The sequence below is a fragment of the Neophocaena asiaeorientalis genome, unplaced genomic scaffold (assembly GCF_003031525.2).
Source record: "Neophocaena asiaeorientalis asiaeorientalis breed wild unplaced genomic scaffold, Neophocaena_asiaeorientalis_V1.1 scaffold351, whole genome shotgun sequence".
In the NCBI taxonomy this organism is placed as follows: Eukaryota; Metazoa; Chordata; class Mammalia; order Artiodactyla; family Phocoenidae; genus Neophocaena; species Neophocaena asiaeorientalis.
The window spans coordinates 287,427-305,479 of NW_020173768.1; the positions used below are offsets into that span (position 1 = coordinate 287,427).

Below are 18,053 nucleotides of genomic sequence, written 5' to 3' on the forward strand. Positions count from 1 at the left end.
TTTAGACCTAGGCCCTGTTTTCCCTGTAAACTCTAGTAATTTCACCCACTTCCATGGCTTTAAATCATCTGTGTGCCCATTCTCAACTTTATGTGTCCACCTTGGCCATTTCTTGTGTTTTCCCCTCTGGAGAGTTTTCTGTGACCCAGAAGAACTTGGATCTCAAAGGATAGAAAGAAAACATAATAAAACATTAATGGTGGTGATATTGTGGGTAATTTATATTTCCTTCTCCTTTATTTGACTTTCTAGAGGTTTTCTATAGAACTCTGAAGCTTACAAAGTATTCTCAAATGTTTAATCTCATTTTGATACTCTCAACAACAGATTGTGAGCTTCTAGGTGTCAGCTGGTAACTGGATTTCTAAACCGGGATGTCAGTCCTCTACTTCAGGTCTTTGGATTATACCGTACCATCTCATTTGAAGCAGAATGTTTAAATGTTTATCAGGTTTGACTGTGCTCTGGCTGCCAGGCAGTTATTTAACAGTGTGCGTTTTGATCCTGCAGGTGGATTTGATATGGAAGTAAAAGGTTGGGGTGGAGAAGATGTTCATCTTTATCGAAAATACTTACATGGTGACCTGATTGTGATTCGGACTCCAGTTCCTGGTCTTTTCCACCTCTGGCACGAGAAACGCTGTGCCGATGAGTTGACACCCGAGCAGTACCGCATGTGCATCCAGTCCAAAGCCATGAACGAGGCCTCTCACTCGCACCTGGGAATGCTGGTCTTCAGGGAGGAGATAGAGACGCATCTTCACAAACAGGCATACAGGACAAATAGCGAATCTGTTGGTTAATGTCATCAGTGACACATTAGTCTGAACCACAAACCAGCACTATTTAGCCTTAATTCCAATTCCAGATGCAGTGCCTCTTTCAGAGAAGACATGCTTATCTTTTGTGTTCTTGCTGACATTACTTTAGCAATTTAACTTAGTGTGAGAAGAAAAAGCAAGTTGTGCAATGCAAAGTCTCTGTTTTGTGGGTATACTTCACTATGGAATCATTGACAAATCAAAATCTGGTATTTGTTCTAAGAGTAGCTTTGAGTTAATTTTACCCGGCTTCATGTTCTGATGTGTATCCTGGTTGCGTCTGGGCTGAGGGATGGAATGTGTTGTGCTGAAGGTGGGTCGGGAGCATCCTGTTCCCAAAGAGAGGACGGAGTGTTATGGATGGAGTGTGTGGATAAGGGCTCTTCACCTACCGACCACTGAGTCAACCTACTTGGTTTTAAATTAAGATCTTTGGGCAGTTGCTTAAAGGATCCTTTTTCACTGAAGCAGAGAATAATTAAATGACACATCTAAAATCCCCAACTAATCAAGAGAAGGCAGAGACAAAAATCCCTCAACTTTGTGTTGTTGCCTAGCCCCCTCAGTGTCTGTTTTTAAACAAATGGGTAATAGTAGAAAATACTAAGGTTATAATCTGTGGCTTGATTAAAATTATAATGTGTTACAAATTTAGCATCATGTTCGGGATTAGGAGTCAAAGTTGCTGTAGACTGTTTTGAACAAACAGAAATAAACATGGAAACGTCTTTAACAGAACAGTTAATTATGCTGGAGTATAGGACACTAGGGGTGTCTGGGACATCAGTTTACATGAGCCAGGGCCCTATCAGGGCCTTCTTGTGGTGGTTCAGAATAGATGAACATAGCATGGTGTCGTGTGTTTTTGGCTTTGTATTGTCTTATTTAGCATGGATCCATATGTATGTATTATCCTTTTTTTCTAATATGTTGATTAAGCTACATCTGTGTTATTATAATACTTTGAGTTGAGGAGGAGTTTCACTGAAGGAAGAAAAACCAAACAATTTAATGAGGTATACCATAAGATCATACTGATTTGAGAAAAGGGGAGGAGGGGAAGGTTGTCTAAATGGAAATCTGAATTACAGAATATTTTAGAGAAATATATAACTTGCAGATAGAATGATGTTTTAATTGAGGTGTAAATTATATTAAGGAGACAAGATGAGTAAGAAATTATATTCAGATATGACTGTACTGTGTTATTTATCACACATGGATCTTTTACCATATGGTCAATTGCTAGATCCACAAATTGGAGATATGGTGAAAGGCATGCATAGATTTTTGAACCTTTGGCTTTTAAAAGGGACCTATATTGAATTCTTTCTATTTGTATAGAAACCCCTGAAAATTCATAGAAGACAAATCATTACTCTTTTTTCTCAGTAAATCATATCATCTGAAATATTATATAAATCCCAAATTTCTTGGTGCTACATGAATTCAATTTTATAATAACTCTTACTAAATATTCTTACAAGTTTTTAGTTGGGGTAGCATTTAGGCTTAGTTTTTTAAGATGTGTAAAATGTTCTCTGCAAAATTGTTCAGGCCATTGTCTCCTTTTATATACAGTTATTTATTGTGAAGACCAGTGAATTAAGGTATTTAAAGTGAGAGAACCTAACTATTTGCAAAAGTGAGTTGTAGCTGGTTTTTTGACAGAATCAAATGATTTTTTTCCTTTTTTTTTAAAAAAAAAAAGCTTTTCATTTAAAGATGGAAGCTAAGCAATGGAAACATTACTCTGTTTTTGACAGTAAAAGGTACCAATAAAATATTTTATTACCGAAAGTTAAATGAAAATGTGATAAGTTAATTTCTTTCTGTTGTAAAATATCATAAATACAGAAAAGTGTATGACATGTAAATGTGTACTTTAAAGAATAATAAAGCCAACGCTAGTGCACCAGCTGTTCAGATTAGAATATAGAACATGGGCTTCCCTGGTGGCGCAGTGGTTGAGAGTCCGCCTGCCAATGCAGGGGACGCGGGTTCGTGCCCCGGTCCGGGAAGATCCCACATGCCGCGGAGCGGCTGGACCTGTGGGTCATGGCCGCTGGGCCTGCGCGTCCGGGGCCTGTGCTCCGCAACGGGAGAGGCCACAACAGTGAGAGGCCCGCGTACCGAAAAAAAAAAAAAAGAATATAGAACATTATCAGTGAAAGGTCTCTGTGTGCCCTTTCTCGATCACATACCCTCACCTCACTCTCTCCATAATAGTCACTATCCTGATTTTTGTGATAGTTTTTCACTCATTTTTCTTCACAGTTTTCCCAACTATGTGTGTATCTCTACCCAATGACTATTTTGCCTGTTTTGAATTTGTATGCATATTATTTCATTATACTCTAACTTTCAGTATTTTGTTTTTGAGGTTCACTCATGTTAATCTCAAAATTAATTCATTTTCATTACTGACTAGTATTCCACTGAATGAAAATACTGTAGTATTATTCTACTGTTGATAGATATTTGGATCATTCATCATTTTTTTGTTGTTTGCTTATTTGCTTTTGCTATCACAAGCAATGTTGTCATGAATACTGCTGTGCGTGTCTCTTAGGAGTGTGCAAGAATTTCTCTAGGAGTAATGATGCTAAGTCATCGGTCGTGTGTACGTTCAACTTACTTTCCGAAGTGGACCACCTCCAGCACCGTAAGAGATTCAGTTTGCATCCTTGGCAATACTTAATTTTGTCAGGCTTATTAATTCTTGCTAATCTAGTGGGCTTTAGGCATGAATTGTAATTATAATTTTCATTTCCAGTCTTTTTGCCCATTATTATAAGTTCATAGGAGTTCTTCACATATTCTGGGTACCAATTCTTGTTGGTTAAATGTTTACAAGTAACTTCTCCCAGGATGTGGCTTGTCTTTTCCCATTGTTGATGGTACTTTTTGATGAATAAAAATTAACTTTAATGTGTTCAATTAATCTTTTTCCTTTATGTTTTCTTTTTATTACTGATTTATGACCTCATAATAGAGAAGGGTATCTTAAAGCTATTGTTCTGTATTATCTTCTAAATACCTCATACATAGCTTTGCTTTTTCCCAGTCATAAAAGTGGAAGAGGTTTTGTGTATTATGTGACATAAGGATTGCATTTCACTTTTTTCCAGCGTCGCCTTACTATGAAGTCCATATTTTACCCACAGATCTGCAAAACCACTCTCATCCATCAGATGTCATACACACACAGGTCTGCTCCTGAGCTCTCATCTGTTCAGCAGATTAGGCTGTCTCTCACCACGTTATGACATCACAGTCTAATATTACTGTAACATTATAGGAGTTGATAATTTCTGAGAATTAATCCGCTCACCTTGTTCTTGAAAATTGTCATGGCTGTTTGCAGCCTTTGTACTTTCATATAAGTTTTAGAATAAGCTTGTTAACTTTAATGAAAACTTGTGAATTTTTATTAGAATCTCATTGAATCTATAAGGTCACTTTGGGGAAAATGTACATCTTTATCATACAGAGCCCTCTGATCCTTGAACATGACATTATCTATTTTGGTCTTTATTGTCTTTCAATTAAGCTTTATACTTTTTCACACAGTGGATTTTCGTGTATTATTTTCTTAGATTTTTTTTTCTAGGTAGTTTGCATTTTTTATGCCGTTGTAACTATCTTTTATTTATTTTTATTGTCTATTGCTGGTATTTAGATATCAGACTGATTTGTGTGTTAATTTTTGTGTCCAGTTGCCTTGCTGAGCACAATTGTAATAACGTATTTCTAGTTTCTTTCGCATTTTTCTGTTATCTGTGAGCAGTAGAAGTTTTGTTTCTTATCAATTTTTATATCTTTATTTTTCTTGTCTTACTGTGCTTGTTAGGATTTGTTGTGCAGTGTTGACTGGAGTGATAGCAGAGGACTTCCTGCCCATATTTCTTATTTCAAGGGAGACATTCTCAGTGTTTCATCAGTAAGTATGGTATTTGCTATAGGTGTTTTTATAAATACCCTTTATTAAGTTAATAAAGTTACCTTCTATTATTACTTGGCAAGTTTTTATCATGCTTGAGAGCATTTATCAAATGTTTTTACTATATCTTTTGAGATAATTATATGATTTTTTCCCATCTTTAATATGTTAAATTGATGAATTAGGTTAATCGTCTGAAGTACCCTTGCATTCTTGGGGTCAGTGCCAATCTGTCATGATATGTTATATTATCCTTATACATTGCTGGATTCGGTTTGCATGCATACACAAACACATATTTATTTACATATTTATATATATTTGTGGGGGGGGTGTATATTATATATGTACTTTTTTCAGGTGTTTTTCATCTGTGTTCATGAGTAAGATTGCCTGTGTATATACTTCCTTTCTCACCCTTGGGCTTTTCTATTAAGGTTTTACTAGCTTATAAAATAAGTTACAGGTGTTCCTTTGTACTCTGTTTCTAGAAAAGTTTTGTAAGACTGTAATTATTTCTTCCTTGAATATTTGACAAAACTTCCTGAAAGCCACCTGGGCCTGAACTTTTCTATATACTAAGATTGCTGATCACTGGTTCAATTTATTTAATGATTGTGGAACTGTTCAGATTTTCTGTTTCTTCTAGTCAGTTTCGATTGAGTTCTTTTAGGTAAGGTGCTGTTGTCTAGGAATTTATCCTGATAAATTTGAAATTTTAGATGAAATGTACAAAGTTGTTTGCCATTTCCTCTTGTTATCTGTGTAATGTGTATGTGATCTATAGTGATAGCTTCTTTCTCATTCCTGATCCTGTTTATTTGTGCTTTTCTTTTTTCTTGAATAGTCTTGCCAGGTGTTGGCAAATTTTTCTCAGTCCTTCCAAATAACTGACCCCCTGCCAGCCACATATGAGAGACCCAGTTGCTTCACATTCTCCCCAGCACAGTATTTTCAGCGTTTTTAATTCAGACTCTCTAATTTCTGTTGGGTGTGTACAGTTATCTCCTTTTGAGTTTAGTGTAGTTTATCTAATCAGGGAAATGATGTTGAGTATCTTTGCATATGCTTATTGGCCATTTGGATATCTTGTTTGTGAAATGCCTATTCCATTTTTTTGCCCTTTTTCTTTAACTGGCTTTTTTTTTAATTGATGTGTAGGAGTTACTTATATATTCTGGATATGAGTCTTTTGTCAGATTTATGTATTGCAAATATCTTCTCCCAGGCAGGGGACTGTTCTTCATTCTCTTAATGTTATCTGTTAATAAGCAAAAGTTCTTAGTTTTAATAAAGTCCAGTTGATCGGTTTTCTTTCTTTTATGGCTAGTGGTTTTGGTGTCCAGTTTTAAAAACCTTTCCTACTCCAAAGTAAAGAAGAAACATTCATGTTTTCTTTTAAATGCTTTATTGTATTGCCTTTCATATTTAGATCTATGATTCATATAGAAATAATTTTTATATAGTATGCAGTAGGAGTCAAGATTCATCCTTTAGCATTTCTTTTAGTGAAGGTCTGATAGCAAACTCCATTTTAGTGTATAAATATCTTTATCTCATTTAAGAAATATTTTTTGAAGTGTTGAGAATTCTAGATTGAGAAATCTTTTAGCACTGTCAACTTTAATACTACAATCAGTTATTTTACCAGGAAAAGCGAGTTTATTCGGGAGTAGCCAGAGGAATTGCAATTCTGGGTACGTGAACTACGGTGGACCATAGGCAAATCAGAGAGCAAGGAAAGGAAACTTGCTTCTCTAAGGTAAAAGGGGGAATTGGGAGGGACTGTATTAACCCAAGGGTCCACTGGAGGAAGCTGGGAGTTCAAAGTATGGAGACTTCTCATTGGTGGGCTTCTGTAGTCTCTGACTGGCTGGCCTGTGCTCAGGGGAGAGAAGTTTTCTTCTTCCTGGTTGGTGGTAAAGCAGGCAACACCTTTCTGTGATGGAGATGTTCGCTCTCTCTGTAATTGGTGATGTGTAGCTAGGTATGAGAACTTCCCCTCCAGGCCTGTCCCAACTCTAACTCTAGCTCAGGTTTCTTTAATTCCACAGCACATTGATGTTATTATTCCACTGTCTTCTGCCTTCAGTTATTTCTGTTGTGAAATAAGCTATCAGCTTAACAGTTGATAATGCCTTTGAAGGTAATCAACCTTCTTTTTCTCCAGCTGTCTTTAAAACCTCTTCTTTATCTCTCTTTTGTATCACCAGGATATGTCTGTGTGCAGATTTTGTTTTTGTTTTTTGTTTTTTATCCTGCTTCAGAATCTTTGGGCTTCTTGGATTGTCTCTTGTCAATTCTGGAAGATTCTCAGCTATTTCATTTTCATTGTCTCTGCCTTGTTCTCTCTCTCTTTCCTTCTGTAACTCTGATAACATACGTTAAACCTGTTTCATATTTTCCAATCTTTGTCTCTCTGTGTTACATTCTGATAATTTATACAGAATTTTGTCCAAATGGATTTGGAAAAGAACCAAATAGAGCATCTAGAAATGAAAATGAATTTTTAAAATCCAATAGGTGGGTTTAACAGAATATTAGACACAGCTAAGGAGAGACTTTTAAAACTAGAATATAGGTTAGAATGTTTGCTTCTGCTGAGTAACTTAAGGACAGTACCAGTTCAGGGCCATGTTAAACTAAATTCTCAGCTTAAAGTTTTTTTGACCAGTGTGATTTGTGCTGCAAAACTTTGTAAAACTCACTGACTTGTGGTTATAAAGTATCAGGGGCAAATTTTCCCCATCTCCATTCAGTGCCAAGGTTCAAAACAGGCAATCTTCCTTAACCCCCTTGGTGGGGTTGGAGTAGGAGTGCTTTATTTCAAGTTCACTGTTACACTGAGGGGTGGCTTTTTGGGATGTCAGCTTTATGGGCTAGGGTCTCCTATTTGACCCTTCTTCTTGAGCAAGTTCTGGACTTCCTTCTCTATCCCCCTTGTGGATTGGAAAGTGAAGCTCTGGGTTTCTCACTTGGATGTTAAAGTTTTGCATAAGTTTATTAGTCAATTTCAGTAGGCAAGCACTTAGTCTTTCATGCTGCCAGAAATGAACAGGTGCTTAACTTAAACTTTCTTATATTCTTGACAACATTGTCCCCTTAACATTGTTGCTGAAGATCCATACCTGAGAGTCCTGGGTATGCTGAGATAGAAGCGTGTGGGGTTTGAGCAGCAGCCCTCCACCTTCCTCCTAGCATCATGAATGCCTTTTTGAGAATAAAGATAGAAATTATGTTGGCATGATCTAAGGTTACCAGCCTATAGGTGGATAGTAAGTTTTTCATTTAGAAAGTAGTTTTGGATCCCAACTTCGCGTGAATTTCTTCTATTTTTTTTTTAAGATTTTTAGTTTTGTTTTTTTTTAATTTATTTTTATTTTTGGCTGCGTTGGGTCTTTGTTGCTATGCACGGGCTTTCTCTCTAGTTGTGGCGAGCGGGGGCTACTCTTCGTTGCGGTGCACGGGCTTCTCATTGCGGTGGCTTCTCTTGTGGAGCACGGGCTCTGGGTGCGCGGGCTTCAGTAGCTGTGGCACGGAGGCTCAGTAGTTGTGGCTCGCGGGCTCCAGAGCTCAGGCTCAATAGTTGTGGCGTATGGGCTTAGTTGCTCTGCGGCATGTGGGATCTTCCCAGACCAGGCCTTGAACCCATGTTCCCTGCATTGACAGGGAGATTCTCAACCACTGTGCCACCAGGGGAAGCCCTCTTCTCATATGTTTATATGTTGGTTATATTTGACACTTAAATGATTCTTTGGTAATGTTAGAATATATTTGTATTGACCAGGACTTGAGTTGTTCCTTTGAGAATGGCACTTAATAATCCTTTGCTTCACTTTTCCCAGAAGATTCCTCTCTCTGTGGGAGAAGTGGCATTCAGTTTCATCAGGCGTGCCACTGCTGGTACACAGCTAACACCACTTCTAATGCAGGAGGCATTGCACATTCTGCCATATAACATTACAACAACCCCTGAGATCAAGAGTATTGTAATTCCATTTTAATCATGGGAAAATGGAGGCTTAAAAAGGCAGACAACTTGTCCAAGGGTACCCAGCTGGGAACTGGAAACTAGGACTCAAATCCAAAGAGTTTAGCTCTCGATTCCTTGCTCTTCCACTTACCCTGTCTTGCCTCCCTGAGGAACGTGACACGTTTTACAAATGTGTAGGTGTGATAGGTGTATAAAAATCTTAGTTTTGTCACAGAAGTCTCTGTGGCCTTAGTAGAGATTCTTAGCTTATCTTCCTGTCACATCTGATGCTTTTAACAGGTTTGTCCCTGAAACGTGTGTGTAAAGTGAAAGGTGGTAACCCTCGGTCATCCCATGGCGTTAGGGGCTGCACACTGCACTGGTCGCCGGCCACACGGCTACACGCCAAGAGGCTTCTACACAGAAAGAGCTGAGGCCCTAGTGCGTGAGACGGATGCCGACAGTGTGTGGTGTGGATGGTGGGGCAAGGCCGGAGGAGCACGAGCGCCACGCACCAGGAAGATGTAAGGAGGCTCAGAGAACGTGTGTGGGAGAACGGGGTGGCAAGTGTACTGGAGGAGGTGCACGCGCACAGCATGTGAGTCTAGTGCCCGAGCAGCAGCGTGCCCCTGGGAGAGGTGGGACATGGGCAGGAACCATGTCCTGCAGAACCCTACCCACCAGGAGAGCTTCTCCAACTTGCCTGGGCTCCCCGCTCCCAGGTTTCCCATTCAGCAGGTCTGCGCAGGGGCCCTGAGAACATCTCAGACAAGTTCCCAGTGTTGCTGCTGCTGCTGCCAGGCTGGGACCCACACCTTGAGAAGCACTGCCTGGAGGGACCACCCATGGGTGAAGGACAGGGCCGTGCCGAGCCAAGCCAGCTCGCGTCCTGCTCCCAGCTCCGCATCCAAGATGCAGACCAGATGATGTGCTGCTCCTTCTTCAGCTGAGGTAGGTAGAAACTTGCAAAAGTAACTTTACCAAGAAAGTAAGGAGGCCCTTACATGGAAGGACCTAAAAAGTGTTGTCACTTACCTAAAAGTCACTTAGGCATCCTCACAGGGGTCCTCGTTTGCTCCACAAACACCTGAGCACCTACTGTGTGCTGTTACTCCGCAAGGCACGTGGAGCAGCGGCAGGTGACGAGGCCCCGCAGGCCCCGCCTTCTGTCCACTAGCTATTTAAACGTACGTAAGGTTAGAAGTTCTGTGCTTCAGTCGCACTGGCCACATTTCAGGGCTCAGTCCCTCTGTGTATCTAGCAGCACTGCACTGGGTGATGCAGTACAGAATACCCCCTCAGCACAGAAAGTGTTCTGCTGGGCGCTGCTGCTCGAACGGGCTGAGTTGGCCCTGGAGGAGCAGAGTCAGGTCTGGCGAGCTGTCGTGGGCAGACCTCATCCAGCCTGGGCACTGGTGACAGGGTGGCAGTGGGAGACAGGCCAGAGAAGAGCAGTGTCTGAGTTCTTTTCCTTCAGTGCCACAAGCTCTCGTGTGCCCCTCCACAAATCCCTTTTATTTAGTGCTCCTGAGCATGACCCATTGAAACGGAAGGAGAACCGCGCAGCAGAAAGACGTCGGCAGGCACTCCCCAATGTCCCCAGCCCCCGGAGAGACTCACAGCACCCGTGGACACTGAAGGTTCTTGTTAGTCCCTGCAGTAAAGGAACCTTGAGAGTCGTTTAAGGTAGGCTTCCTGAACTGACATGGCCATGTAATTCAAGCTGCTAGTGATATCCTTCTGGATCTTTCCTTGAGGAAAGCAGCAGAGAACATGCCTCTTATACAGCTTTGTTTTGTTTTGCAGTGTTTATTTGAAAAGCCCTTTGTCAGAATGTGGAGGTGAGAGCTGCTTGCTCCATCTCTGAAAGGCCCGTGGTGGCCCTGGCAGTCTTGTCCCCCCGCCGGCCCGAGCATCCCCACGCCTCCTGCCAACACAGAACCGCGCACAGAGAACGGGCACACGAGGGGAGCAACATGTTCTTTTATTGATGCAAGTACGTCCAGTCACACCAACAGTTGACATCCTTTATTATTATAAAGTACAGCTTTATACGCAGAGTTCATCTCGAAATACCAAAACATCATAGGGTATGTATCAAATTGGGAAAATAAAGTAGCAAATGTAGCACTGTGTCAGGTCGGTACTAGAACTGATGACCAAGTGAAGCGCACACGGATGTGAAAGCTCCTTAACACATGGACAGAAAAGGTTCTAACATTGTATTCCAAATATATATTCTCAAGTTTTAAACCTTTCTTTATCTCAAATACATAAAGCAATATGTACTGTCAATATACAGTATGTACTATCTAGAACGTCTGGAAAGTGCAAAAACACTGTGACAATACAGTGTAAATATCCTTGCTCCAACCTGGGCTGAGGGCAACATCAGCAGCGGATCATGGAGCCACCTCCCCCTGAGGCCTCGCCTTCACATCTCCAGGCTCTCCTAGGAGTTTTGGGAATTAGCAACTAACTGTCCTTACCCAGGCCTGCCAGCTGGAGGCTCCGGCGGAAGCCAGCCATGTGGAGAGAAACAGGGTGAGTAGTTCCAAATCTGCTTGGATGGAATGACAGCCCCGCCATGAGGGAGATAGAGTCAGCATGGATTGCCCATTTCTGGCCTTGGAGGGAGCAGGGCTGTCACTGTCCCATGGCCGGGAAGTCAGAAAATGGAGAGTACTCCTCGAGTTCGGGTGTGGAAAATACCTCCAAATGTTGGGCAGCTTTACGTGAGTGGGCTCCAGCAGGTACTGGCCTGGCTAACCTTCCATGTTTCACATTCTGTTAGGGGAGCCCAATCCCCCACCCAGAGGGAAGGAGGATACTGATTTGTAAGTAAGTTGCTTCTTTTGACTTTGTACTTGAGTTTCAAGATGGCTTTATACGTCCCCATCCTTAATTGTACTTTGTATTCGCTTCATTACAGCTAAGTAAGTGTGTCAAAGTTACAGCCTGGAAAACGGACAATTCCATGACTCCCTCCTTACGTTATTTTAGATTTTCTCTTTTCCTAAAATGTACGTGAAGAACAATTTGCCAGACATCTTCCAACAGAAAATATGCTGCCAGGTGTCCCCCTGCCCTCCCCCCAACCCCCATAAATCCCTGATAAAGGAAAATGAAAATGTAAACTTTGGAAAGCCCGTATTCAAGGTTCACTTCTGGAAGTATGCAAATGAGACCTCCGGGCCACCCGAGCCCTTCTTGCCAGAACCTTGTGGGCCTGCGCTTTGAGGGCAGAGCTTCCCCGGTGCCTCCAGCGGCACTGGCTGCAGGCGAGAACGGGCCCGCCAGAACCCTCTAAGGCACTCACCCCGACATCAGAGACACTGGCTGGACAGGAGGCAGGGCTCACGTTGGTTTTGGTTGGGTTTTTTTAAGTATTTTTTTGTAAGATGTTTGTTAATAATCAAAAGTAGAAAATAAAAATCTACATTTCATTAGAATAAGATGTTATCATGGATGCCATCTCCCATGATACTCTTTCCCCACCCCTCCCCAAAGCAGGGCCCTGCCCTGTCATAAACAAAAAGCTTTAAGTGCCAAAGGTTGATGCATGAAATAATTGCTTTTTTTTTTCATAAAAGTTAGTTATGTACAAAATGGACCCCAACCAGTGAGGCCTCATCTCAGCCCATTATCACTCAAGATTAAAACTCAGTACGTAGGTGTGCTTAATCCCAGCGTCTGCAGGCTGCATCCATGCCTTCAAGCTCTGTTAAGGAGAGTGGTCCTAAAGGTGAGCAGGGAACGAGGAAGTGGTCAGGCGGCCGGCAGGCCCTTCCCCTGAGCAAGCAGAGGGCAGGCTTGTGCTACTAGGGGAAGGCCCAGCTGCCTAGAACCGCCCATTGAGGGAGGGGTCAGGCATGTTCAAACCCCAAGTCCTCAGCCTGTACCGGGGATGCCTTCCTCTCCCCCGTCTGCAGAGAGGTGCCCTGCAGAGAGGTGCCCTCGGCCGCCTTTCAAAAGGGCAGACCCATCATGCCTACCCCCACCCCGTCCTTTCCCTTCCTTGTAGACTCTGGTATGGGGCTGGTCTTGGGGGCTCACCGGACTGCTGCTGGAGTTCTCCTACCTGAGGGTCTTCCAGCTGTCCTTTTCCATGTGGTTCTCGGGACCTTCACTTTCGAAGGAGGCGATGAAGAGAGCTGAGAGACGAGAAGCCCCACAGAAGCCATGTCCACACCCGGTCAGTCTGCCTCCCACCCCGGTTATCCCTTCTCAAACTCTCCCTCCCAGGGTGGAGGGAGGCCCGGGAACGAACTCCTAAACCAAGGGGGCAGCAACTTCGGGCCTCGGCTGGTCCACAGGCCTCTGCTGCATGGGGTTCCTGGCAACCTGCCTGGGGACTCAGACGTTTCCTGGTTCTGCAGCACTGGCCCAACCACGTACTGGCTCTCTCAAGTGGCCTCGGGAGCCTGATCTTTTCTTGTCCTTATCCTTCACCTGCCATCCACCCATGGCCCACCCTCATGCACTCACCCCTGCGAGCTGAGCTTCCCCGTGGGGAATAACAACCCTGGGAGGGCACCCTGCACGAGTCAGGGTGACCTCTACAGTGTGCAGAGGTGGACCTCACCTTCCTCGCTGTAGATGGGAGCCGTCAGCAGGTAACTCTGAATCTTCTTGTCCTTCTCGAAGGGACACTCTACCTGTGTCCATGTCATGAACTCATGGATCTGTCTGGAGATGTCCCAAAATTTCTGAAGGGGCAGAAGACCAACTGGATGTTCATTTGTCACCTTAAGCTTGAAAACCCTGGTTAGGGCAGGGGACGTAGGCTCTGGCTTTGGTCGGCTGATCATTTCCCTGGTCCCAGAGAGACTGGACGGTGGCCCTACAAAGCTGATTCCGTAGCCGTGGAAGCACTCTGTACAACAGGGCCAGCCGGTGTCCCCAAGGCCATTCAGTCCTGCCCTCTGCCTGAGCCACTGGGCTGCAGCCAGGTCTGTGCTTCTGCTGTGCACGACCCCCAAGAAGCCCCTCATCTGTCACTCCAGGCTGAGGCAGGCGTCCCAGCCACACCCAGCACAGCACCACCAACCAGAACACCCCAGGATCTCACTCTGGGGCCCTCGGGCTCCTAGCACTGTAACCAGATCATTCACCCAGAACTGGGGCCACCCTCATACCTTGAGGTCAGGGCACCCATGACCCACCCTGGAGCCTTCAGTCCTAAAAGGCCCTTCTGCCACAGGGCCTCGGCCTGGCAGTTCTCATGGCACAGACGGACTCTGCCTGTCCTAAAGCAAGGCCAGGAAGTCTGCCCTACCCTGTGCTGGGACAGCCTGGCCCCCTCCCCTCAGACCACAAGGGGGCTGAGCTGACCTTGAAGTTAATGTGTCCATTGGGCAGGTGGTTGGTGTGGATTTTGTGCAGGAAGTAGATGTCCTTAACGAAGAGGTTGAACACAGGGATGACGATCTTCTCCCGGCTGCTGTTGGCCATCTGGGATCTCTGTGTGGCCCCCTGCAGGGCTGTGCGGTAGTTGCAGAAGTTGCTGGATGGGTCCATGTGGTGCTGTGGGCAGACGGGAGGATATGGTGGGCACTGCTCCCCCTGCACCCCTCAGAGCTGCTCAGGAGGCCTCTTTGCAGGAAACAGCTCGGGGTGGCCCTGTACCGTCACCAGAAGAGGCCGCCTCTCCAGGAGTGAGCACAGGGGAAGGAAGCCCAGAGGCACGTGTCTGAGCACTGGGCCGGGGCTTTCTGGCTTTGGGTCCAGGCGTCATGGGGCAAGCTGTAGAGAAATCTTGAAGCTCACACACACCTCCTCCCTGCCCTGCTAAGTCTGGGTCTCCCCTCCTTCCTTTCAAAACCACCTTTTGCCCTCCTTTGCCCTTGTGCTTTCACGGACACCTCCCAAACCTGACCAGCTCCACAAGACACACACTTGCAAAAACTGGATTCTCTGATCAAATACATCTGGTCAAGGCTGTAGACTCGCCTCTCAGCCCCTGGGCCCCCCAGACGGTCCGGGACCATGGAAGTCGAATGAGAAAAAGGCCAGTCTCTGCTTGGTCGGCACTGCCCAACCTGGGGCTGTTGGCCTGCTTTTGCTGACAAACTCCTTGCTGATCTTTCCCCCGAGCTTTGCTTTAGGCGATGCCAGTTCTGACTCAAGGTCCAAGGGCCGAGGAGAGCATGGGCTACCTGCCTTCTGGGGGCGCCGCGGCCAGGTCAGCAGACACACCCAACATCAGACGGCACTCGGGGCAGCAGGCCCTCAGCAAGGGGCCAGAGCGTAATGGGACGCCCAGCCCTCCTCAGGCTGACTCGGGACAAGACAGGGTGCCTACCTCTAAGACGTCGAACTTGGCCGTCTTGACTTTGGACCAGGTTTTCTTCAGCCTCGCCACAGGACTGAGGTTCATGCCAGCTGCAGGGGGGGTGACAGCGAGGGTCAGGGCGGGAGGAGATGGGCCACACCGTGCTGGAGGGGGAGCCCCTGGAGCCCACACACTCACAGATGATGGCCATCATGGAGTTGAAGTTCCCGATGTTGAAGCACTCTCGGGCCACATCGATGAAGAACTCCAGCATGCGAGTCCGATGCTTCTTCTTCACCACCTGGAGGGCAGCCAGACTGCTCAGCACGGTCCCCACCAGGGGTCATCCCCTACCACACCAGCCCCCAAAGGGCAGTGCCCTGGGCCCAGGGAGGGGCCTCCCCAGCAGGGAGCTGCCCTGGGCCCTCAGAGCTGTCAGGCCGGGGGTGGAGGGATCCTCGCAGGCTGCAGGGGCAGGCTGAGAGGACCAAGGGAGACCCAGATGAGCTGACAGGCCATGCTGGGCACAGGCTGCCTCCCCGGATGGGTCTCTGTTGTAATTTAAGGCATTACTGTTGGGGGTTGGCGCTCCCAAGGCCCTGGCAATAAAAGCTTCCTATCTCCACTTGCAAAGTTCCGTCCCCTGCGGGGTACAGGGGTCAGAGCCCCAGGCGGCACGGTGGGGTCGGGAGGAGATGAGGCCGGCCCTGCTGCTGTGTGCGCCGCACGGCACTTACCCGGCACACCTCGGTGGCCACCAGCATGCTGAGGCAGTTGAACCAGTTGTCGTAGGCCTCCAGGCTGTAGGTCTTAATCAGGTCTCCTCGGCACTGTGGGGACACAGCAGGTCACAGGGAGCCCGAGGACCCTGCCCGTAGCTGCTGCCCCAGCCCCACCCTCAGAGCCCTCAGAAGGAGCTGTGGCCAGAGGAGGAGGGGGTTGGCTTTTGGACTGGCCCCCTGGGCCCGCCCGGGTCTCCCAGGATGCCCCCACCCGGCCCTCCAGGGCTCCCCGGCAGCATGCAGCACCCTGCGTGGCTGTCCACTGAGCTGTGGGGCAGGCACTGGAAGGCCAGACCTACGTGCGTCGTCAGGTTGTGAGGCCCGACACTCCGGAGGCGCTCAGGCGTCTGGGCGAGGGCCCCGCACCCTCCCCCGGCCACCCTGGAGCACGCCGCAGGCCCTCACCCTATGCTTGTCCCGAGAGTCCATGTGGCTGACGATCTGCATCAGGTCCTCAGGGTGGATGCTGCTGACCCTCTCCTGGATGGAACGGGGAAACATCCCAGGAGGAGTGACAAGCCTGCCACCCTCAGGCAGGCCCCACACGCAGCATGGAGGGCGTGTCAAGAGCAGCAGTCACGACCTCCCTGCAGGCGTGCCCCTCAGCCACGGCCCCTCCTCGATCAGAGCACCCAGACAGTGGGCAGGCCCCCCAGGTGTACTGTACCCCAGGGTCTGGAAGGCCCTCCCCTGGGAGGCGAGAGCCTCAGCAGCAGCTGCTATGTGCAGGGCCCCTGCCCAGCCCAGGCACAGGCAGGATGAGGGGACGGGCCGGGGAGAGCCGTCCCCCTTGAAACCCTTCACCTCTTCCCAAGCCGCTCCTCCATCCTGAGGCCACTGCAGTCCCCATCGCCCCAGCCCCTCCCGTTAACATGGGGCTGCCATGATCCTGGGGACCCAGGTACCAAGAAACCCTCTGCTCAGGTGGACACACAGCCTCCAGTGGCAGTGCTTGGGGCTGCCAAGCGGGCTTCCCGACACCCCGGTCCGGCCGGCAGGGGAAGGCCCTGTGGTGCCATGTTGGGAAGGTGCCAGCGTGAGCATCAGTGAACACGCCCCAGCCCGTCCTGGGAAGGGCGCACTGCAGCACTAACCAGCTCGATGTGAGTCAGCTGCTGGGCCAACACCAGGGGGTCACAGCACACGCCCAGGATGTCCTTCTGCGCGGCTGGCGGCTTGGCCTTGAGGATGGGCCCTTTGTCCATGGCCGGTGAGCGGAGCTTCTCACGCAGCTCCTGAAGCTGGCTCCGGGCAGCCAGGGACAGCAGCAGGCTCTGCGTCATTTGGGCGATGGCCTTCTTCACCGTGCCATTCTCCTGGGAGGGGCGGGGGTGGAGAAGGTGCTGGCCTGGGCTGGCAGCAAGACCTGCACCGCGCTGGAGGAACCCATCTCATCTCCAGGGACGCGTCTAACTTTGAGCCCACGTCCCCTACCCAGACCTGCCATGAGCACTTGGGCCTCTGACGGCAGAGTGGGGCACAGTGTGGGCTCCACCGAGGGCTGCAGGGGAGGGTGACTCCACAGCCGTCCTGAGGAGAAGGGAGCTGAAGGCCAGGGCTAGGCTTCTGGGTATGAAAAGCATGGCTTTCTGGGTGGCGGCCAGCTGAGCTACTTCTCGTGGCCTTTCCACCGTAGGAGGGGCCCACGGTAGGGACGAGGGACGCCGGAAGGGCTTCCTCCAGGGCTAGGAGCCTTCCTTCCCTGGGTGGGAGCAGCCCTGGCTCTGCCCCACTCTCCCTGGGCTTTGAGCCCTCAGGAAGGCAGAAAGTGCCGAGCACACGGAGCCCAGGCTCCCACGATGGGGGCCGGTGGCAGGACCAACCTCTCTGGAGGGCCCGTCTCAACGCTGCAGACCAAGCGGGAGCTGGGAGCCAGGAAAGACGGACAAGGCCTCTCGCTAGGCCCCCACTCCACCCACCCAAAGAGCGGGAGAAGGTGGGGCCTGGGATCACCCCACTCGGGCCACAGGGTCTCCCGTGTGCGCAGGATGCCAAGGGCAAGTCTGGCCGGTTGCTGGCCAGCTGAGTGGCCCTTGTGGGGCTGAGGGGCAAATGGAGCCACCCAGCAGTCCTCTTGGGAGAGTGACAGCAAAGGGGACCACATACAGAGCTGTCCCTGAAGACCCACCCCTCCCTCAGACAAGGAACTCTGCCAGGCTCTGAGGAGGACCTCACCTCGTCACACTGTGTGACCCGGTGGGTGATGGCTTTCAGTTCGGCCATGGCCTTCTCGTCCTGGAAGTCGTAGGGGAAGGCCTCT

The 18,053-nt window shown here is 47.8% G+C and overlaps 2 protein-coding genes and 1 long non-coding RNA gene across 4 annotated transcripts in view; 2 read left to right on the forward strand and 1 right to left on the reverse strand.

Moving 5' to 3' along the window:
• Positions 1 to 2,762, forward strand: part of CSGALNACT2 (chondroitin sulfate N-acetylgalactosaminyltransferase 2) — a 28,686-nt gene extending 25,924 nt beyond the window's left edge. For both annotated transcript variants that reach the window (XM_024751524.1, XM_024751529.1), the window contains one exon: positions 511 to 2,762. In XM_024751524.1, the coding sequence (XP_024607292.1) occupies positions 511 to 803 (293 nt within the window). In that variant the 3' untranslated portion in view covers positions 804 to 2,762. The remainder of the gene's footprint in view (positions 1 to 510) is intronic.
• A 121-nt stretch (positions 2,763 to 2,883) lies between these two features.
• Positions 2,884 to 13,279, forward strand: LOC112403828 (uncharacterized). Its single transcript, XR_003003986.1, has 5 exons — positions 2,884 to 4,764; positions 9,038 to 9,688; positions 10,260 to 10,423; positions 10,544 to 12,482; positions 12,762 to 13,279. It is a non-coding gene; the product is annotated as an uncharacterized LOC112403828 (long non-coding RNA).
• The window catches only part of RASGEF1A (RasGEF domain family member 1A), an 11,802-nt gene continuing 6,086 nt past the window's right edge, over positions 12,338 to 18,053 (reverse strand). The window contains exons 5-14 of the mRNA XM_024751531.1: positions 17,969 to 18,051; positions 16,888 to 17,109; positions 16,199 to 16,273; positions 15,749 to 15,841; positions 15,210 to 15,312; positions 15,042 to 15,121; positions 14,072 to 14,263; positions 13,323 to 13,446; positions 12,819 to 12,891; positions 12,338 to 12,476 (exon numbers count right to left, since the gene is read on the reverse strand). Of these exons, the coding sequence (XP_024607299.1) occupies positions 12,452 to 12,476; positions 12,819 to 12,891; positions 13,323 to 13,446; positions 14,072 to 14,263; positions 15,042 to 15,121; positions 15,210 to 15,312; positions 15,749 to 15,841; positions 16,199 to 16,273; positions 16,888 to 17,109; positions 17,969 to 18,051 (1,070 nt within the window). The 3' untranslated portion in view covers positions 12,338 to 12,451. The remainder of the gene's footprint in view (positions 12,477 to 12,818; positions 12,892 to 13,322; positions 13,447 to 14,071; positions 14,264 to 15,041; positions 15,122 to 15,209; positions 15,313 to 15,748; positions 15,842 to 16,198; positions 16,274 to 16,887; positions 17,110 to 17,968; positions 18,052 to 18,053) is intronic.